This window comes from Schistocerca gregaria, chromosome 2 (assembly GCF_023897955.1).
Source record: "Schistocerca gregaria isolate iqSchGreg1 chromosome 2, iqSchGreg1.2, whole genome shotgun sequence".
Lineage (NCBI taxonomy): Eukaryota > Metazoa > Arthropoda > Insecta > Orthoptera > Acrididae > Schistocerca > Schistocerca gregaria.
Window position 1 is genome coordinate 502071321 of NC_064921.1, and position 24163 is coordinate 502095483.

The 24163-nt window shown below is 40.6% G+C and overlaps 1 protein-coding gene across 3 annotated transcripts in view; it reads right to left on the reverse strand.

The window, feature by feature from the left end:
* Window positions 1–24163, reverse strand: part of LOC126328451 (box A-binding factor-like) — a 219331-nt gene that overhangs the window by 54051 nt on the left and 141117 nt on the right. For all 3 annotated transcript variants that reach the window (XM_049996036.1, XM_049996038.1, XM_049996037.1), the window contains exon 10: window positions 6957–7098. In XM_049996036.1, the coding sequence (XP_049851993.1) occupies window positions 6957–7098 (142 nt within the window). The remainder of the gene's footprint in view (window positions 1–6956; window positions 7099–24163) is intronic.

Below are 24163 nucleotides of genomic sequence, written 5' to 3' on the forward strand. Positions count from 1 at the left end.
TCATTCCACATGATATGTCAGTGATGAAATATTATGATATCTTCCTCGAAAATTTATGTTGGAGAGATTATCGAAATCTGTCCTTGCTTTCTCCGAGATTAGCTCCAACAAACAGCGAGTAGAAACTTGTTTAATATTATGTACGGTAGTAACTAGTTACAATAGAAGCAATATCGACGACAATTATAAATTATTTGATACAAATAGGTATCTAGAAACTGAAAACGCCATTTTTTTTAAATACTGATTTTTAATGTATGACAGACCTTTCTATATTTTCTGAAATAAAATTCTTTCAGCTGTGCGGAAAAAAGAGATACTGTACATGGTAGATCGCTCAGATGCGTCCTCAAGTCACTTAAAAATGAGAGGTATGAATTTCATATGTGAAAATATTTACTCTGCAACTCTAAATAAATAATTGTGACTACAATTTGCAAGCCATCAAAAGGCATACGCAGTCTTTGGGTTTGAAAGAGAGAGAAAAATACACGTAAATGCACCGCAGTTTTTCCCATTATGAGTATTATAAAAGTAGTTTGAGCATGATCAAAGGCCACTCCAGATCCAGGATGTGTCAGTAAATATACATTTTCGCTTTCTTATTCTTCTTAATTTTTATTTGGCAAGACATCACAAGGTGAACGTATTTCACGAGTTAGAGCGGGAAAGATAAGTACCGCAGTTTTTTTCGATTACTCATCACAATATTTTCTTCTATTGATCGATGGAAACGACAAACAATGCAGAGACGTCTATTAATATTGTCATTGATCATCCTATTACCATGCATTATTAATTTTATACGTTACACATTTTATACAGCTCCGTATTTCGAACGCACACAGGTTGATGACGTGGCCTTCCTCACAAAGACGTAAATAATTGTGCTTGTCACCTTTCTTGTATTCGTACGTAACCTTAAGAGTCGGCAGTCACTCGGCGACTGCCGAATGGAGCGCACTGTTTGACTACATCGCAACGGAAGACTACCCAACCACAACCGAATGCTGGCTGCGCAAAGTCTCCGGCCACCCGCCAAGTTAAGTGGCGTGCACTCCAGTCCACGTTCGAAGTCATTGAGCATTCCTGACTGACTCACTCTGCCCTTATTGCTTCTGTTCTACTGGCGACACAATACTCCCAGCCTTCTTTTATATAGGCCGTCCGTCTCTCCTGGCATCTAGTGATCAATTCCGCATAACAGTCGGTGTCACGATACTTCTGATCAGATAGCGTATGTTACATTGAGTGGAATGGTGTTTGTAAAGAGAACGTTCCATCAAGGTTTATGCGCTTGTGTTTGTCGTACATTACCAAGTGTAGATGGTGAGCACCAGCAGAAGATGAAGCGATGTTAATGGAAATAATTGTCGTTATCTGAACAAGTGACGAAGGCAGGTCAAAGATTATGAGTTTTCGATCTTGGGTTAGCTGGTTTCTGTGGCGTTGTATCAGTGATATCAAGAGGACATTAAATGGCCACTACATAAGACAGCTTCTAGTAGTGCTAGGCACAATGTCGTTTTCGGAACTTATCAGGTTCCACAGTGTCATAATTAAAGTCCTTCGTATGGCATTTCAAAACACAAAAGGTGCTCCATTAATTCGCAGAAAGAAAATGATGCAGAAGAGATTTTGTGCTTCTTGAAACAACGTCTCGTAAATTATTGATCACGGAATTACAAAAGCCTAAACTATACGAAGTAAATAATAAACCTGGTGGAACTGACTGCCAAAGAAATCACATTCACAAAAATCACCATAGGAATAATGAGATATGGTAAGGATGTAATAACGCCTAGAGTAACCAAAAATTTTTAAATACCCTTTTAAACAGATGCAAGAACTGGCAAAAGTTTTGTCGCAGAAAAACGATTTGTCTGATTACCGTGTCGAATTTCTTAACTAAAAATGCTGTAAAAGTGTTTTTAACAAAGGAGGGATACCTTCACGTATGTGTAAGTATACGCAATCGTTGTTGATATTCTGACAATGCAATCCACATATTTTTCCGTTAATTGTGATACGTAGCACCAAATGGAGTCTACGAACAGAAACTTCATAGACGGCTTATAGCATTGTAACGAAATATTAAATGAACAAATTTGCTAATGATGTATGGTTTTTCTTCTGCTTCCGTGCTTTTTCGTCAATAAAGGACACTAAAAAGTACTTTGTCGCAAATTAAGGTGACATATTTTACAGACTGACCCACAAACAAGGAAAAGTATTCCGAGGTCCACATTTTGTTTTGCACGCCGAGTCAGTAACTGTTGTTACTTTTCATTTCGTCTTGGATTCATTTCTCACAAAATGAAATACAAAATTAACCACTTAATGCGACATTGAATAACCCACGATTTAGAGGCTTTACGTTCCCACAATGCCTAGGTTCCCACAATTCCTTATATGACAAACAGTGCCGAACAATTGTGAACTCTCTATGCCAAGCAATACCAGGTCCTGGGAATAGGCTTTTGACACCGTACCTCACAAGCGACTTGTAATCAAGTTGCGTGTTTGTGGGATGTAGATTCAGTTATGCGAATGGATTCGTGATTTTCTGTCAGAGAGGTCACAGTTCGTTGCAACTGATGGAAAGTCATCGTGTAAAACAGAAGTGACTTCTGGCTTTCCCCAAGGTAGTGTTAGAGACACTCTGCAATTCCTTATCTATATAAACGATTCAGGAGACAATCTAAGAAACCGTCTTAGGATATTGGAGGTGGTGCAGTTGTTCATCGTCCCCAGAAGATCAAAACCAATTGCAAAACGACTTAGAAAAGATATCTGTATGGTGCGAAAATTGGCAATTGAACCTAAACAATGAAAAGTGTGACATCATCCACGATTTAGAAAAGATATCTATATGGTGCGAAAATTGGCAATTGAACCTACACAATGAAAAGTGTGACGTCATCCACATAAGAGCTGAAAGAAATCCGTTAAACTTCGGTTACACGGTGAATCAATCAAATCTAAATGTCGTAAATGTAACTAAATACCTGGGAATTACAACTAAGAACAATTTAAATTGGAAAGAACACATTGTATGAACAATTTTTTTTCAGAACTAGTGTACTAAAGAAATTGTCTACATTATGCTTGCTCTTAAGAAAGTTCAAAGAAGAGCAGCACGTTTTTTAATATCGAGGAATAGGTGGGAGAGTGTTACGGTCATTATACACTATCTAGGGTGGAGATCAACAAAACAAAGGCGTTTCTCGTTGTGGCTGGATCTTCGCACGAAATTTCAATCAGCAGATTTCTCGTCCGAAACCAAAACTATCTTGTTGACGCTGATCTTTATAGGAAGAAACGATAATCGTAAAAAATGAAGAAAATTAGAATTCGCACGGAAAGGTATAGTTGTTCGTTTTTTTCCTCTAGCTGTTCAGGATAGAGTATTAGAGATTTATTGTGATGATGTTTTGATGACCCTCTGCCAGGCGGATAAGTGTGACTTGCAGAGTAGCCATGTACATGTAGATGTAAATCTGTTTTGCATTGTTTATGAGTTTAGTAAATCTCTACTCATGATAGCGTTCTGGCATCGGCATACGGAGATATTACAAGTGACACTTGAAAGGAACAAGACTTGAATCTCTATTTGGACATCCTGAATTAGCTTTCGGTTATCACGTCAGACAAACGTTGTTATGGTTATCTGAATAAGACCATGGCCAACGTCGTCTCTCATCCTTTTACAGCCGAAACAGCATTTCGTCTCTAAAAACCTGCTCGTTAAATAACCGTTAAGATATAATGTTCTCCACTCCCTTCCTTCATCTAAGTGACTGGCTTGACGGAAATCTGTGAATGAGAACAGCAAATATGCATATAGCGAAAACACAGTGTACCCAAATTTTATATTGTTTGTTTTATGTAACGCGACAAGCTTCGAGCTAGTTGTTTGTTATCAGGTCGCTCATTTCTTAATAGTTTTTACGTCTTTGCTATTTGGTTTTCACGCAGTATTCGGTCGTGACAGTTACATGTGAAGCACAATATATCTGCACACATTACGACGTCCCGTACCGCGTTTTTCAGTCTGTATGGTATGGCTAGTTTCCAGAATTACTGAAAGACTTTTGATACGGTTTACACCAATACGTAGACTGATTCATGGTCTAGGTTTGTGAATATCACTACATATTACAAACAAGTCTCCCCGCCGTAGATACTTAGAAGACACCCGCGTGAAAATGGAGCGGATCGCTAAACATTTTAAAGGTATCTACAGTGCGCAACATGATTGAGGGATCACTTTTTCGAAATCCCACAATTCACACCAATTGTGACGCTCAAGTTCCTCTGTAATGATGTAAAAGTGTGGCACTCTGTGACATCACCCTCGGTCTTGGCGACGTTTCAAACAGCAAGGTGCCCACACATTCGAGAAAAGTCCGCAGCTCCTAAGTTCACGTAAGCTGTAAGGTGGGTTAATGATGTCACATTGACACCAAATGGCACCACAGTTTGCCCAACGCCACCGTGGACACCTCACACGATGAGAAGGTCGTTGTAGTCCCTCTTACTCATATTACCCTTGTTTTGACGTCTTTGCTATGGAAATCAGAACCGCGACACCCAGAGTTGAAATCACGCAGTTTTCTCATTGGTGGCCGATGAAAGTAATTCATATACATCGCCTCACAGAACCGAGACGAGCAGCTGTCAGGGGATGGCATAAAAGACATCAACAAAACCACCCCTTTCCATGCTGCAGTGATTCCCAGATATTTCGCGGTCGAAAATGACAGTTCGCAATACGATGTGCAACAGTAAGACGTTCTTGACACTGCAGACAACCTCGGACGTTTCAGCCCTTCTCAAAGGACACTGTGGGGCTACGTGTGTTCTGAGGCCTTTGGAGCGCACGGGCGGCCGCAATTTTTGCTCTCGTGTACACTTTGGGACCGTTACAAGGGAAGATTGTACGCACATTTGAGCTAAATTTCAAACTTAAGCGTCGCAATGGGAGGGAATTATGGGCTTTCAAAAAGTGTTCCCTTAATTTGTAAGTAGGCTGTTTAGCTTTTCTTACTGGTAACGCCACGTAGCGCTCTGTGTGAAAAATCACTGGCTGTGCTGTGTGCAGTCTGTGGCTAGTTTGCATTGTTGTCTGCCATTGTAGTGTTGGGCAGATGGATGTTAACAGCGCGTAGCGTTGCGCAGTTGGAGGTGAGCCGTCAGCAGTGGTGGATGTGAGGAGACAAATGGCGGCGTTTTGAAATTTGTAAGACTGGATGTCATGAACTGATATATATATATATATATATATATATATATATATATATATATATATATATTATGACTTCTGAACACTATTAAGGTAAATACATTGTTTGTTCTCTATCAAAATCTTTCATTTGCTAACTATGCCTGTCAGTAGTTATTGCCTTCAGTAGTTTGAATCTTTTATTTAGCTGGAAGTAGTGGCGCTCGCTGTATTGCAGTAGTTCGTGTAACCAAGATTTTTGTGAGGTAAGTGATTTGTGAAACGTATAGGTTAATGTTAGTCAGGGCTGTCCGCAAGACCCTTCGATGGTGATTGTGCACCTGCACAGTCGCAGCAGATGGCTGCTGGCCATATCTACAAGGACTACACTGGGTCTGCTCTGTGATGACCGGCCTACCAATATTCTTCAAAACTTCGACTGACTCTGCTGTGGGTCTGCTCTGTTGTAACCCATTACCTGTCAGCATGTCAAGAGTCAGCACTGTCTTTCCGTTGGAAGGACAACACTATTTCTTCAACATGGCTTGGAAATCCACTACTTCCGTGTGCATTCTCTTCTACTACTCAGACTTTGAGAAAAAAAAAACACTGTAATTTTACTGTGATGAATGATCAGGACTGTCTTTATGGGACTGTGAGAAAATTTTAGCTTTTAACCAACATTGTATCAATAAGAGTGTGCATTTAATGTCTTTGTTATTGTAGTTACGAAAAATTTTATCAAATCATTATTGGCCACTGCCCAAAACAATTTGTAAAATTTTTTGTGGGGAGCATGGGGGCTATGTAAATAGGCTGTTTAGCTTTTGTTACTGGTAACGCCACGTAGCGCTCTGTGTGAAAAATCACTGGCTGTGCTGTGTGCAGTCTGTGGCTAGTTTGCATTGTTGTCTGCCATTGTAGTGTTGGGCAGATGGATGTTAACAGCGCGTAGCGTTGCGCAGTTGGAGGTGAGCCGCCAGCAGTGGTGGATGTGAGGAGACAAATGGCGGAGTTTTGAAATTTGTAAGACTGGATGTCATGAACTGATATATATATATATATATATATATATTATGACTTCTGAACACTATTAAGGTAAATACATTGTTTGTTCTCTATCAAAATCTTTCATTTGCTAACTATGCCTGTCAGTAGTTATTGCCTTCAGTAGTTTGAATCTTTTATTTAGCTGGCAGTAGTGGCGCTCGCTGTATTGCAGTAGTTCGTGTAACCAAGATTTTTGTGAGGTAAGTGATTTGTGAAACGTATAGGTAAATGTTAGTCAGGGCCATTCTTTTGTAGGGATTTTTGAAAGTCAGATTGCGTTGCGCTAAAAATACTGTGTGTGAGTCTAAGCACATTCTTGTATAATTTTTCTAAGGGGATGTTTCAAATTCTGTTGCGAAGTGTAGATAAACGATTTTTAAACTTAGCTTGTCTTCAATTGGCAGGTTCAAAAACTGAAAAGTGAATAATCTTTCAGTGTTTATAAACGCTGACAGCTGAATCTCCACTCCGAAAGGCAATATCATGTGTCATGCTAGCCGGAAACCAAAGAATAGGGTGCGAGAGTACACACAGTACCCAAAGAATATGGTGCAAGAGAACACACTGTCCGGGGCAACGATTCCAGTGCCAGCCCTGGGCACCTGGTAGGAGAACAGGCTGCGAAGACATGCGGGCGAAACTCGGCAGCTCGAGACCCCGTTGGCAGGGGGCGACTACTCACCGACGACTTGGCGGCCGGAGTGCAGCACGTGGTCCACGTGTCCGCCACGCGTGGGCGGGCTGTCGCGGCTCGTGGCCGGCGTCTTGGGCTTGCGCTTGCGGGTCTGGATGCCGTCCTTCTTCATGCTCAGCGGCCGGTTCACCTGCAAAAACAAGCACTTCAGTGCCAGCCCATCCGTTGTCCGTCACGCGCTGGGACATTCCTTAAAGGCTGTGGCCACACTGGCGCTTAACAGCGGACCAAGCACGGTGGCGCGGTTTGGTTCTAGGGGAAGCGGGGTCACACTTTGCAGTTGTTATCCTCCTCTCTCATCTCAGACTATAACTTCTGCCATCAAAATTTTAACGTGCTACATATGTCCAGAATTTTAATAATAACAGCAATAAAATATTTCTGTTTTTATCTGTTTTCCGTCTTTCCCTTAGTTGCTCTAAAGTCTCGGAGGTACGTACCGTCTGTCCAACGAAATGAAGGCAGTTTGTTTATTGCCATACGCGTTTCGCTTTTTTAATTGGGAAGCATCGTCAGTGGCCTGAAATACATCTTTCCTTTTATACATACTTTAAACGTATTATGTGATAGATATAATATGTTGCTATATTACATTTTGTCGTATTTTTCGCTTGCTCTTTAGGTTAGAAACAACTGTTGTAGCACTAGTTCCGTATTATGAATCTAACGTTCGGTGCTACTTACGATTTCCCCTCTTAGACTGTTTGCAGACGACGCTGTAATTTACCGTCTATTAAAATCATCAGATGGTCAATTCCAATTACAAAATGATCTACAGAGTATTTCTGTATGGTGCAAAAAGTGGCAATTGGAACTAAACAAAGAAAAGTACGAGGGCATCCACTTGGGTACTATGAGAAATCCGATAAATTTTGGGTATACGATAAATCGCACTAATCTAAGGGCTGTCATTTCGACTAAATACCTAGGAATTACGATTACGAGCAAGACCACATAAATAATATTGTGGGGAAGGCGAAACAAAGACTGCGCTTTGTCGGCAGAACACTTAGAACATGCGACAAACCCACTAAAGAGACATCCTGCATTACACTTGTCCGTCCTCTGCTGGAATATTGCTGCTCGGTGTGGGACCCTTACCAGGTAGGATTGACGGAGGACACCGAAAAAGTGCAAAGAGGGGCAGCTCGTTTCGTGTTATCGCGCAATAGGGGTGAAATGTCACTGATATGATACGCGAGTTGGGGGTGGCAGTCACTGAAACAAATGCGTTTATCTTTGCAGCGAGATCTATTTACGAAATTTCAGTCACCAACTTTCTCTTCCAATGCGAAAATATTTTGTTGACACCCACCTACGTAGGGAGAAATGATCATCATAATAAAATAAGAGAAGTCAGAGCTCGAACGAAAAGATTTAGGTGTTCCTTTTTCTCATGCGCCATTCGAGAGTGGAATTGTAGAGAAGTAGTATGAAAATGGTTCGATGAACCCTCTGCCAGGCACTCAAGTGTGAATTGCAGAGTTGCTTTAGTTGTAGATAGATGTTCCAGCGCTGTTAACACATCTGTGTGGTCCTGGAGATGTATTTGTAGGTTTGCAAACTACAGCTGGCTGAATTCTGGCGTTATTTCATCCACATTTGTCACATCGCATTTTTCACTTGCACTTTCCATTTGGTGAATGTGTTCATGTAACATGGTAGTCTGTACCATTACTAGCTTATGCAATGTATTTGGCTTACACATTCCTACACTTTTGATCTTTGAGTATAAAGTAATATAAAATTTATTTTTTGTTGAGTATTAATAACCGCTTCAGCTGTATTTAGTTCTTTATTATTGGATCACTACCGATTTCGTGGCACTAAAAGTCGTATCTTCAGATGAACATCTGTATAACAATAAATCCACGAGGAGTAACAAACGAGAGGTTTACACTGGTATGAAAATGTTAACATTTTAAAATTGTTTAAAAAAATTTAAAAACAAACATCAGAGCGGAAAAGCCCGGAATCTTTTTACCCAACGTTCGTTGTTCGTCAGAACAAAATACCGCTAAAAGGCCATAAGCCATCGAATAAAACAGCTGGATTCCAATATAGAGTACGGGTCTTAAACAAATCGTACCACAGTGATCCATTGGTAACGAGCAAATAAATGAAAACTATTAAGACCTAATTTTGGGTTAAAATGAAAAACCAAGAAGTGGTTGGCACAAAATGGAGGCATGTTCTACCTAGACAAAATCGTCAAGTAAAAAGTTATAGGAGGAAAAGTAGAACCTGAAAAACAGACTTACCGCTTCTCCGATCAACAGTCTGTCACTATCATACAGATATTCTACAGATTGTTTTTCAAAAAGTTTTTGTGCTTTTTATCCAATATTCCTTGTTCTCATTCACTATTCCATAGGCAAGCTGTTTGCTTTCTCGTCGTCAGTATGACAGAACACGCGGACGCGTTCCCTGTACGCGGTTCCGTATACAGGGAGATTCACGAAGGTATGCAAATATTTTAATATGTTTTTCTACAAATAAAACTAGAGAAAAAAGTTCATATACACATAGGTCCAGTTTTCCAGAACGTCCAGAGAAGCAAAGATTATTATGCAAGTAAATTTGTTTATTTTGCATCAAGTATGTGGAAACGTTTATGCCATTGTTGGCAACCATTAGTGAGTTGTTTCAGTCACTTCCTAAGCTTGAAACGAGCTAGTTTTCTGTATAGCTCAATGAAAGAACATAATAACGATAGTGTATTTAAGTGAAAGCACATAGTAAGTGTTGTAGTTTGTAGATTATTTATGAAATAGGGATGCCTTTCAAGTTTACGACAGAGAAATACACCGATACGGTGTTTATTTATGGCAAATGTGATGGTAATGCTACGGCCGCAGTTAACGAATATCGCCTCTCTGGATGTTATGGAAAACTACTGCAGATACAAGTGTGGGACATGTTCCATTAGATTCACTAAATCAATAACAATAAAATAAATGCACATCGTGCTTTGATTTAACCTCCTACAGTTTTGCGATGGCTTCATATTAGCAAAGTTGCTAAATTTCAGGCATTTTTTCTTTTTTAGCCGTAACTCCGTAACTAAACATTTGCAGACCTATATTTATACGAACTTTTTTATTTAGTTTTACTTCTAGAATAACATTTTCATACCCTCGTGAAGCCGGCCGGTGTGGCCGAGAGGTTCTAGGTGTTTCAGCCTAGAACCGCGCGACCGCTACGGTGGCAGGCTCGAATCCTGCCGCGGGCATGGATGTGCGTGATGTCCTTAGGTTAGTTAGGTTAAAGTAGGGACTGATGACCTCAGATGTTAAGTCCCTTAGTGCTCAGATCCATTTTTGAACCAACCTTCATGAATCAGCCTGTATAAGGAACCGCGTATAGGGGACGCGTCCACGTGCTCTGTCATACTGACGGCGAGAAAGTAAACAGCTTGCCTACGGACGACTCGAGCATGCGCTGATGATGCGCGGGCTCGACCCAATGATTGGTGGTCTTTTGGGGATTACCCGTATAGTGAATGAGAACAAGGAATATTGGATAAAAAGCAAAAATCTTTTTGAAAAACAATCTGTAGCATATCAGTATGATAGTGACAGCTGATATTTTTCGTTAATAACTCCCGTAAGTTATGCTGAAATTAGAGTGTAAAAGAGGAACAACATGTGCATATTTTGCAGCAACGAGACAGATATGCCGACAGAGTCTACTGAATAAACCTCAAAATTATAAAAAAACTTTAAGTACATAAAAATTATGAAAACTATTGTTTCGCAAAAATGTCAGCTGTCACTATCATATTGATATTCTACAAATCGCAGTCAGTGAACACGCATACTTGATTCTCAGATGTTGTAATGAAATACGAGGGCTATTTGGATAGTAAGGTCCGATCGGTCACTAAATGGAAACCACAGTGAAAATCAAAAATGTTTTGTTTGCAACTGTTAGCTACATCTTCTAGCTAGTTCTCTACATAGTCGCCACTGTTACAGAGACGTTTATCGTAGCATCGTACTACTTTCCAATACCCTCGTCATAGAGGGCTGCTGCCAGTTCTCTACAGTGATCTGCAGTTTGTTGCACGTTCCACAATGTTATCTTCATAGCCAGCGTTTCACATGAGTAGAGATGGAAATCAGAGGGAGTCACGTCTGGGCTGTATGGTGGGTGATCAAACACTTCACATCGAAAATGCTGCAGGGGTGTGCTCACTGCCCAGTGTCCGGCCGAGAATCGTCATGAAGAAGGAAATGCATGACAGTTACGTTATGTGGGCTGCATGAAATCAGGCGAAATCTCTCATAGGCAGTCGTACTTGGCAGGAGACACTATTGTTCAAGGCTTCTTCACGTGCTCACTGACGTGATGCCATCGATGTGCATACTAAAGAAGCAACCGGAAACATATATCCAGTGCATCATCGGATTTTCACTGTGGTTTCCATTTCGTGGCCTATCGTACCTTTCTTTCCGAGTAGCCCTCGTACGTATATGTTCGCTTACTAAAGTACACTCTATGACTTTTAAATCATACATTTGTTGATACGAAAGTTCACTGTGTATTAGTACTTGGAATGGAAATGATACCTGCCTACATTCATGAAAAGTGGTTACAATATAAAAACATTAATACCGCACATACCTCAAGTACATGATAGGACGTTTATCTTTTTTCACGTATTCGTAAAATTTATCCCCCTTTTCGAATAACTAAGGAAAGAGCGTGTGGGGTTTGACACGTGTCTTTTTTCTTTCTTTTTCCTTTGACAAACGAGAATGTCATTTACATTACTTCGTTATCTTTTTTAAACATAAAGACTATAACGCAAGACCTCTTCCCAAGTACAGAATTCATGAGCGACCCAGTCCGTCGACAACTGAGAAAGCAATGTGAACTGTCTGTTGGCTGGTCTAAGCGATTGACGTTTAGCGACTGAGTCTGAACAGTGCGGCAATTTTTATTGCAAATACTTTTTATTTACACTGTACTGAAAAAATTGAAAATCGGCAACGTATTCTTACACATCCTGGGGAGAACTGTACGTGTAAGACTCAGGACTACAACTATTCATGATATACAGGAAGTGGATGAAGACCATTCTGCCCAAATATTCACGCTAAACAGACATCCGAAAGGGGAGAATTCTTTAAGTATTGGACCTCCCGGAGACAGAGTTAACTCTAACGCGAGTAAACATGGGGAACCGTCTTAGACAATATTTACGGGAATCTCTGGTACCGCGAGTCGTTAGTAAAAGAAAACTTGATAGTTAGAGCGTTAGGTAACGAATTTCAATGGATCGTTCCACTGTGTGTTTTGTTGTTGTGAATTCCCTTGTAAACAAAGGGAGGCATTTAAAAAAAAAATCAGAGCAAGGTGGGCCACGAGCGACTACAGCCAAGGTAAGTTGTTGCCTCACCGAATAAGGTTCAGAACCAAACTCCTCTCTAACGAGCTTCCGAAATAGCAACAGAACGCATTATATGTGTCAGATTTTTACTTTTCCTAAGTTTTTTATTTAATGTAGGTTAGCTTGTCAGACGAGGAAGTAATTTTATTAATTGCTCAGACAATAGCTAAATCTATAAAGCATATCGTACAATATTCGGGGAAGCCTTTTTAAACAACAATGTGACTGGCTTTTTACACCGTAAATCGCAGACATCTTTAAGCTCTTTATCATAACATTCAATAATATTCCTCAAACACACTATGTTGTTAACTACCTGTCATTTTCTCACTGGGGAAAATGATATCGATTGTCTTTCTTGCCGTCATCTTTTTATATACGAATATTCTAGACAGAAATTGTCACATCGAGCCATTTATGTCGAATTTACAACACACTAACATAAATATCAATTTTTTGCTAAAGGTACAAGAATTTACAGAAAATATAGAAAAGTGCTCAGTGAAGCTCTGAAAAAACCTCTAGCAGGTAACACTTTCAGCACTTCATATGGCAGTCGTTACAAATTCAGGGGAGCAAAAGGTGGAAAGTGAGAATTACGGTGAGCGTCAGGAGATACAGTTTCAAGTTACTAGACGCCAGAACTACACAGTATATTGTCTACACTGTATTGCGTTCGTTCTTATTTTTGAGCTTATTAGCCATTCTAGAAAAGGAGGGTTTTTCACTGCCTGTGTTTACAAACAAACTTCCCCGTACCGGTAATCTGGTGAACCTATTATCGTGACTGTACATAGAAGGATAATAAGGGACACTTGTGTGTCGAAGATAGCGTCACAATCTGAGCGGTAGTACAATACATGAATTTTCATGTCAGATAGTTCCTGTTCTGTGTGAGATACCATATCGGAAGGGGCATATGTGCCCTACGGATAAGTTAACAGATCGGATAAGTTAAGATAGACGAAATCAGTGAGCGTCTGGTCCATTCATAACAGTGAAGATACTCCAGCAGAGAATATCTAAACGACCCGTATCTATGTCTAATCTTAATTCCCGCCGAAAGATAGGATAACGGAAGGAGGATACCACAACATACGTAAATCTCCGTGGATCGTGATTTCAGGGCAATTGAGTAGCGTAGATTACGAGTAAGTAGCTCGAACGAAACGTTGTTATTTGCTACGCTACACTGGCGCTTCTAAGCTTGCCGGTTCTTAGCCTCTCGTCCACCATCTGCCCTGTGATTCCACGGCACTAGATGGAGGAAGAATTTTACTCCTGCTCTGAAATACTGATTTCCAGTCATTGATGTTTTTAATTGTTGGAAGCAACAATAAAGATGCGTGGGTACCACTAATTGAAACAGAGAAAATGATTGTTATTGAGAAAAAGATTGTTTTGTAGATATAGGTGCTTGGATAAAAGGAAAAAGCAAAATTAGGAAACCTAAAGCTATGCGAAAACACGGGTGAGCTACTTAAAATAGACAAAAACAACTGAAGGGCTGAGAACGATAGGGGCCTAAAGTACACTGTCATCGATTTTGCTGTATTAGCATGTATGGCTTCTCCTGACATCTGTTGATCACATGGTGAATCAGCTTTATCTATACCTTTAACCCCACACTGTATAAATGAACATTCACGAAAAGCTGTCTCACCAATTTCTCGGGGATTAATTTCCTTATGGCATCAAAGCACAGAGTATAATTTTGTTGCTCTGTACTCCTCAGTTGTTATAGGGTATATAATATAATTTAATGTCTGCATCATGTATGTAGTAGTAATACGTCATAACCGGAGGTGCATTGGCAGTTTTATCATAATTTCAAGCCATAGGATGTGCTTAATGAAAATGATGGTGACGAGGATCATGAAGTGTTGGAATAGGTCGTAATTGTGTATGAGTGTTTGGTGCATTTCATATCTGTTCTTTAAGTTCTGATTTGGTTTCACATTAATCACAAACTTTACAACTGTAAAAAGACACTTGTCAGTAGCCTATACATGGAAATTTTGTGAGCTAACATTAATAATACATATATATTAAATGTTAATTAATATTTCATAACATAAAGTGGATACACTATTTTTTCAAAGGAAGTATGGAATGCTGACGCTTGATAAAAAACAGTTCAGATCTATGGGACTGGGAATTTGTCTACAAATTTATTTTTCGCAAACATATCTTTTCAAAACTTTCTTTCTCTGCTTTGGGCTCCTATGCTTTCAGTGCCACAATTACACATAGAGAGGAAATAAGTTTTAAGGACACAAAGTAGAAAAATAGATGTAGAGCACTAAAGTTCTAAGAAAGCGAAGTATTTTGAATGAATTTAAGAATTTATTGAAATGTAATATAAGCGATAATTCTTAACATCTCTTCATTTTGCTCGTCCTACTGTCATGTTTCTCTGTTTTTCTTCTTTTTTTCAACATTAAGACGCCACTTTTCACAATAACAAAATAATGATGAATCAGTAAATTCCTACAGCTGGAACAATGTGAAATGCTCGCTCAATGTCGGAAGCGGAACGATCTGAACATAGAATGAAGGAAGGAAGATTAGAGATTAATGTCCTGTCGACAACGAAGTCATTAGAGACGGAGCACAGGCTCGAATTAGGGAGGGGTGGAAAGGAAATAGGCCCTGTCCTTTACAGCATCCCGATAAGCGATTTAAGGAAATCATCGACACCCTAAATCTCGATGGCTGGACACAGATTTGGACTGTCGTCCTCTCGAATCCGCGGCGCGTCCAGCTGCTAACTGAACGTAGAGAACTGACGAAACTGTGTCGCTTTTCGGAAGAAATAACAATTATTCACCACCCAGTAAACAAATACCACATGAAGTTCGTGGTGGCACTTGCGGTCCATGAATAGCGTCCATGGACATGTAAAGTAATGATTAAGGTGTAATGCTCCGTCGACAAGTACATTAGATACGTAGAACGAGGTCAGATTGGGAGAGGATGGAGTAGAAATTCTACCGTATCCTTTTCCAAATGAACCGTTTCGTGCCATTTTCTTAAGCGATTTAACGAATCCATGAAAAATCTGTGTTTTTAAGTACCGTAACTTGCCCTTCCATAAAACCATGTTCCACAGACCGTTGGTCTAGTCATCTGCAATGAGTATGCGCATCATCGCATGCTCGATCTCGTGCTCAGTGATTCCGGGGCAGCGGCTGCAGCACCACCACGAAAACTTAGATTCTGCCGCTTCACGATGGTTCTTTGTGTCAGCTGCAACTAAAGTGCTCTGCAGTAGTTGCCAAAGGTGCCTTGTGATTGGTTCGTACAATAGTCTTCATAGTTCGGTTGTACATACTGGTTGATTTCTTAGTCCTAACGGAAGGATAATTAATTAGTACATTCTTGGTATTTCCACTTGGCAGCGACCTCGGTACGAGTAGACTTGAAATCTGATACAAAGCAAAAACTAGTGGGCCCCTACAATCACGACCGATACAATTTCTGCTCTACGCACTGAGCAAGTTGGCATAGTTGATAAAGCGCTGGACACACATTCGAGACGAGCAGGGTTCAAAGTCAGATCGACCATCTACATTCGACTTTCCTGTGGTATCCCTATATCAATGATGGCGAAATGCCGTAATGGTTCCTTTGTAAAGGCGGTGCTGATTTCTTTTCCTGTCTTTGGCGTATCCGAGATAGAGCACCTTCCCCGATGAACTCGATGTTGATTGTATGGCAAATCCTAACCTACCTTCCTTTCTTCCTTCACTTCTCTCTCTAGACTCCTTTAGACAGAAAACATGACTGCCATGATGCATTGTGAGAGCACTTATACGCTTTTTAACGTGTTGTCTAATGCGATGCAGAGCGAAACCAATGCGATCTCCGGCGTCATTTAGTCAACTAGTTTATGTGCGGAGTACATGAATGTTCGATCACACTGAAATCTTTACCGCCGGAGCGACACAATGTGAATACTTCTTAAAACATAATTAAGTACTTTTTATACATGATAACTTTGTGTCTCAATTGCAAAATGTTGAACGAGATGGGACCGCAGCAACACGATCGAAAATACATTGTTGGGAAAGGACTATCGCCGTGCCGCTGAGAGCGAAACCTTTAGCCGACGCCCAGCGACCGCGAGAAGATACTGCCGAAAGAGGTGCACGAATTTAACTTTTGTAATTTTCATTTTTTCGCAACATAATTTAATACTGATAACGAAAGCATCTCCTTCTAAATGTGAATTTTTAAATTATGCAAAAACTGAAAATGAATATTTTATTGTGAAACGTGAGAAGTTAGTAGTATGAAGAATTTATTCATCCAAATTCCCAGTTTTTTCCTTGAGGTGCGTGAAGCGCAAAAAGTGAAACAACTATAATTTTATAAGTTGCGGTATACAAATGCATCAACCTGGGACTATTCGTTAGAGCTAGTCAGCCACATTTTATGGAAATGTCTAAAGTGTATGGATATTTTGTTTATTGTTCAGATAACTGAACCTTCACAAGACGTAGCCTCATTAATCTTAAGCTAGCCAATGAAATTTCAGGCGCTCTTTCTATGAACTGTACGTTGCATGCCTACGGTCTTTTGGCGGTGTAAAGAATTGAAGCTTCTAAGTCAATGCAGTCAAAGGATACGGCCGTTTATTCCAGATATTTTGATACTCGCAGACTCATTCGCCAAAACCAGTAGAGTACTTCCCGTTTGAAATTTGCCAAATAGTAAGGTTTCGCAGTACAACTAAATAAAAAAATTCCGTGTCCGTCCGTCACTTAAGATTCCATTTCATCATGAATTTTTACATGCATCAAGTTGAAATTTATGTAACATACTAAGGTCTACTGTCCCTCGGCGGTGTAAAATACTTAAGTTTCTAAGTCAGAGATGACAGAAGATATGGCTATTTATCTAAAATATTTTTACACTCGCAAACTCACTAATCAAAACTTATAGGGAACTTCCCGTTGACCTAGAAACTTGGAAACAGCAATATTTCACAGTAAAAGAAAAGAAAAAATAAAGAAATTGTTAATTTGTAATTATACCACACGAAAAATATATTTCTTTTGAGATTTGTTATCTGACTTTAAACATGAAATTAAAACATTCTCGAAAGTCTTGGAATTCCTAACACTGATAGATTGCCATTATTAATGACGATAACAGATATCGACGAGATTCTCTTTTTCCGAGATGGATGATCTATCTATGTACATAATTAAGTTTGCGCAGAACCCTTAGAGCGAGACCTATTCTCTCCTGGTCATTTTTAAGTATCTTGGTATATTAGACTTAAAAACTGCAGCGTTTCTTCCATAATCCCTCCGTTCTAGCTTGATTTGGCCGAATATGTTAGATTTTAAGTCTCATTCGGTATCAACGAACTGTCTCACATATACATATTCGTTAACATTTTTAAATAGATGTTGTCCAATATTGTTTTTCCTGCAGTTATCCGTTTGTGGTCAAATGTCTCTGAGCACTATGGGGCTTAACTTCTTAGGTCATCAGTCCCTTGAACTAACCTAAGGACATCACACACATTCATTCCCGAGGCAGGATTCGAACCTGCGACCGTAGCGGTTCCAGACGGTAGTTCCTGGAACCGCTCGGCCACTCCGGACGGCCTATCCGTTTGTGATGCACAACATTTGTTTTCGAATGATTTATATCAGAACACACTCTTCTACAGTTATCTGATCAGTCCTTTTTTAGAGGATTGAAATTCTGTCATATTATTGGCTAGAACTACTACGTCGTCTGCAAATAGACGGGCATATAATTAAATATACCTACAACAAATATTACGTTTGCCCGCACGACAGCAAGCGGTCACGTGAAACGACGCGAGCGCAGCATGACGAAAACTGAAAACTTCACTGAGGAGGTTGAGCCAGCAGCGCTACGGCTCGATGTCGATGCATGCACATTTAAGAGAAGTGCTTGTTCGCGGCAAGTAAGTGCGCCGTGCTGAACCTCTGCCGGTGACGTCACGCATGTTGTCGCTGCGCACTATCGATCAGCGAGCGCTCGCGACGCAGCGCTGGCCACGCCGCTCAATTGTTTGCACCTCACGCGCTCCAGTTTCGCGTGTGGCTGCCTGCCTGAGAGCGGGAACAAAGGAAAGCCAGCTTACAATGAACACCACGCCGGATTACGGCAGATCACCACGCAGCGTGAGTCACGGAATTGCGCAGTCACCCACACAATCTCCTAGAGCTACCGGCTTTTGACATCGCCATTCGAATGTTCGAAAATTGAAGCAGAATCGTTCAAGGGTGACATGTAGCGACATGGGGGTACAGAAAAAGTGATTTTCTTACTTATGTTAGCAATAGGGCGCGACATTTTAGATCGAACTAGCTTCGAGGTTCTATGCGTTATTCTGGAGTGTTATGTGTAGATTTTGCACTTTCACTTTCATCACCTACAGGTTTGTTTGTCTGGGCCTCTCAAACGTCATATTCTTCCTTCGTGAATGTACAATAAGAAGCGATATGTGTCGTTGCATCCATGTGTTTTGTTTTTAGGGTTTTGGAAGCACCGAGAGATTTGATAGCCAACTAATATCACAATGACACCCCTATTCGGAGACCTGATCTTCTGTACAGTAATTTAGGATGGAGGAAATTCTTCACTCCTTCGGCAGGTAAGCTGCCGGTAAACTCCTTCGAATCTTTCTGTTAACATGTTAGCGCTCTTTTGTGCATGTTCCCCAGATACAATGCTGTCAGTCGTTTGTCTGCTAGGATAGAGTATGAACTAAAATTTCGTTTTCTTTTTTAATGCGTCGTATTTTATTGACGTCTTTCTTTTTCCTGGTCTTTATCCCCTATCTTCAAGGGGGCCAGCATGTTAATTATTCGGACTGGCAATGTTAGTGACTGAGGGCCAGATGCCCTTCCTACCTTTCCCCCCACCACCCCACCTCCTCCCACCCCTCCCCACCAGTTCACAAGATGGAATTTGTGCACCCCGACTATCTGTGTCTAGTATTCCATGTGAAAGTGTGCGAACGTGTTCTAAATGTTTGCGAATCGTGTAACTAAGGCGGGATTTGGTACCACCCCATTATTCATCTAGCGGACCTGGGAAAACACCTTAAAACGACAGCCAGGCCGGCCGGCACGCTGGTTATTGCCGTTAATCCGCCGAATGGCTTCCGTCTTGTGGTGTGAAATTACAAAATGTTAAGTAGGAACAACAGGGGAATGAGGTCAAAGTTTTGGGTCAACAGAAACGCGTTTTTCATGAGCACTTCAAGGAAAATTTGTGAAATGCGGAAACAGTTCTTGTATCTCGTCATCGTGTTAGAGCTGTGGACGCCTTAATAAAATGGCAGTTATGTTAAAACCACTTGGAGTTAGAACCAAAACGTACTGTACCACATACATAAGTAAATATATCAAAACGTAGGTCAGAAATTAATGATCACACACACAGAACACTTAAAGGAATTGTTATTTCCATTCCTAGAGTCGTGTGCACGCAGCATGCAGCTTTACTGTATGATTAAATGATGGTGGCGTCCTCTTGGGTAAAAATATTCTGGAGGTAAAATAGTCCCCCATTCGGATCTCCGGGCGGGGACTACTCAAGAGGATGCCGTTATCAGGAGAAAGAAAACTGGCGTTCTACTGATCGGAGCGTGGAATGTCAGATCACTTAGTCGGGCAGGTAGGTTAGAAAATTTAAAAAGGGAAATGGATAGGTTAAAGTTAGATATAGTAGGAATTAGTGAAGTTCGGTGGCAGGAGGAACAAGACTTCTGATCAGGTGACTACAGGGTTATAAACACAAAATCAAATAGGGATAATGCAGGAGTAGGTTTTTATAATGAAAAGGAAAATAGGAAGGCGGGTAAGCTACTACAAACAGCATAGTGAACGCATTATTGTGGCCAAGACAGATACGAAGCCCACACCTACTACAGTAGTACAAGTTTATATGCCAACTAGCTCTGCAGATAACGAAGAAATTGAAGAAATGTATGATGAAATAGAAGAAATTATTCAGATAGAGAAGGGTGACAAAAATTTAATAGTCATGGGTGACTGGAATTCGGTAGTAGGAAAAGGGAGAGAAGGAAACGTAGTAGGTGAATATGGATTGGGGCTTAGAAATGAAAGAGGAAGCCGCCTAGTAGAATTTTGCACAGAGCACAACTTAATCATAGCCAACAATTGTTTAAGACTCATGAAAAAAGGTTGTATACGTGGAAGAACCCTGGAGATGCTAAAAGGTATCAGATAGATTATATAATGGCAAAACAGAGATTTAGGAACCAGGTTTTAATTTCCAGGGGCAGATGTGGACTCTGACCACAATCTATTGGTTATGACCTGTAGATTAAAACTGAAAAAACTGCAAAAAGGTGGGAATTTAAGGAGATGGGACCTGGATAAAGTGAAAGAACCAGAGTTTGTACAGAGTTTCAGGGAGAGCATAAGGGAACAATTGACAGGAATGGGGGAAAGAAATAAAGTAGAAGAAGAATGGGTAGCTTAGAGGGATGAAGTAGTGAAGGCAGCAGAGGATCAAGTAGGTGAAAAGACGAGGGCTAGTAGAAATCCTTGGTTAACAGAAGAAATATTGAATTTAATTGATGAGAGGACAAAATATAAAAATGCAGTAAATGAAGCAGGCAAAAAGGAATACAGACGTCTCAAAAATGAGATCGACAGGAAGTGCAAAATGGCTAAGCAGGGATGGCTAGAGTACAAATGTAAGGATGTAGAGGCTTATCTCACTAGTGGTAAGATAGATACTGCCTACAGGAAAATTAAAGAGACCTTTGGGGATAAGAAAGCCACTTGTATGAACATCAAGAGCTCATATGGAAACCCAGTTCTAAGCAAAGAAGGGAAAGCAGAAAGGTGGAAGGAGTATATAGAGGGTCTGTACAAGGGCGATGTACTTGAGGGCAATATTATGGAAATGGAATAGGATGTAGATGAAGATGAGATGGGAGATACGATACTGCGTGAAGAGTTTGACAGAGCACTGAAAGACCTGAGTCAAAACAAGTCCCCCGGAGTAGACAACATTCCATTGGAACTACTGACGGCCTTGGGAGAGCCAGCCATGACAAAACTCTACCATCTGGTGAGCAAGATGTATGAAACAGGCGAAATACCCTCAGACTTCAAGAAGAATATAATAATTCCAATCCCAAAGACAGCAGGTGTTGACAGATATGAAAATTACCGAACAATCAGTTTAATAAGCCACAGCTGCAAATACTAACACGAATTCTTTACAGACGAATGGAAAAACTAATAGAAGCCGACCTCGGGGAAGATCAGTTTGGATGTACATCTACATCCATACTCCGCATGCCACCTGACGGTGTGTGGCGGAGGGGATTCCGTAGAAATACTGGAACACGTGAGGCAATACTGAGGAAAGGCAAACCTACGTTTCTAGCATTTGTAGACTTGGAGAAAGCTTTTGACAATATTGATTGGAATACTCTCTTTCAAATTCTGATGGTAAATACAGGGAGCGAAAGGCTATTTACAATTTGTATAGAAACCAGATGGCAGTTGTAACAGTCGAGGGACATGAAAGGGAAACAGTTGTTGGGAAGGGAGTAAGACAGGGTTGTAGTCTCTCCCCGATGTTATTCAATCTGTATATTGAGCAAGCAGCAAAGGAAACAAAAGAAAAATTCGGAGTAGGTATTAAAATCCATTGATAAGAAATAAAAAATTTGAGGTTCGCCGATGACATTGTAATTCTGTCAGAGACAGCAAAGGACTTGTAAGAGCAGTTGAATGGAATGGGTAGCGTCTTCAAAGGAGGATATAAGATGAACATCAACAAAAGCAAAACGAGGATAATGGAAAGTAGTCGAATTAAGTCGGATGATGCTGAGGGAATCAGATTAAGAAATGAGACACTTAAAGCAGTAAAGGTGTTTTGCTATTTGGCTAGCAAAATAACTGATGATGGTCGAAGTAGAGAGGATATAAAATGCAGACTGGCAATGGGAAGGAAAGCGTTTCTGACGAAGAGAAATTTGTTAACATCGAGTATAGATTTAAGTATCAGGAAGTCATTTCTGAAAGTATTTGTATGGATTGTAGCCATGTATGGAAGTGAAACATGGACGATAAATAGTTTGGACAAGAAGAGAATAGAAGCTTTCGAAATGTGGTGCTACAGAAGAATGCTGAAGATTCGATGGGTAGATCACATAACTAATGAGGAGGTATTGAATAGGATTGGGGAGAAGAGAAGTTTGTGGCACAACTTGACGAGAAGAAGTGATCGGTTGGTAGGACATGTTCTGAGGCATCAAGGAATCACCAATTTAGTATTGGAGGGCAGCGAGGAGGGTAAAAACCGTAGAGGGAGACCAAGAGATGAATACACTAAGCAGATTCAGCAGGATGTAGTTTGCAGTAGGTACTTGGAGATGAAGAAGCTTTCACAGGATAGAGTAGCGTGGAGAGCTGCAACAAACCAGTCTTAGGACTGAAGACTACAACAACAACAACAGAGTGGTGTGCACCTAAAAGGCGGATAGTGGGATACTGAACAGTAGCTAAGGGCAATGTAAAGCATCCAATAGCGGCGTTCTGCCACGTCTTACTGTAAACTGCACTTTGAGCTGCGTGTAGTACATCGAGCGTTGAATTCCTGTTAGTTTAAGTACAGTGAGAATATTTAGCTACAGCAGTGTTTATCATGAGTGGCATGATGCGAAAAAGACAAGTAGTGCAAAGTGGTCAGAAACAGTCTGAAAAGGTTTTAAGAGAGTTGAAGCGTAGATTTTGCTACGAAATTATTGCTGAGAAAAAAATTTGATACGTTGCGTCTTTCTGAATTAATTAGCATTGAAGGTAGCCGATCAGATCGCTGCGCGAATTTTGATTAAAGTTTAGTTTAGCATTTCTCCATTCTCTTAAAGGGTCCTACTGTCACCTTCGTAAAAACTGCCTCGTCAGATTAAATGCAGTACAACTATGGTAGAGCTCGATGATGAGCTTCTCATTGCACTATCGAGCAATTTGACGCAACGGCTAAGGCATTGGAGCTGCACTCGGCAGGGAGCGATCCTCATTTATGTTTCCCGTGACTCCCGTAAATCACTTGTCCCAAATGCCGAGATGACTCTTCTGAATAAATAACAAAAAACAAATCAGCCGCTTTCTTCCCCATCCTTATTGCTTAGATGCAATGGCTTCGTCGGTGGGAGGGGGAGGGGGTGAGGAAAAGAAGGGGGGGGGGCGTTAAACGCTAATCTTTATTTATCCTAATACAGAGGAACAGTAGCAGGAAGGATGCGCAGTGTTATCGGTACTCTTGGCTTGGAGACATTAAGGAAAACGGAAAACTCATTGTACATTTCAGTTTAATTCAGCAGCTTCCTTGCACCGAGCAAGGTCGAGATTATGCTCCGTTCTGAACGTCGTCGTTAAACCTTAATATCATTCTAGTTTCCTTCTTCTTCCTACGGGTAACTGGAGCGAGTCAACTATCTGCAGCACTGTTGCTTGTATTATCGCTACAAACACTTCAACAACAGCGACCCCTGGTACCGGTGAATTTTCTGCTCTCAGTTAAGTGTCAAACGAAGACTGGGCTTCCCATCATTGAGATGCCGCTATCAGCTATTTGCAATAAAGTCTTTTTTTTTGGACAAAACACGCTTCTCTAACACAGGTGATAGAAGTGACAAAATAGTAAACGTCCGCTGCGCGGTCGGGGAGATGAAATTCGAATTATGAAGTCTACCCACATATGAGTGTATTGCATGACTTGAAAACTACAGCTAATGAATCCTAAAACGATCGTATTA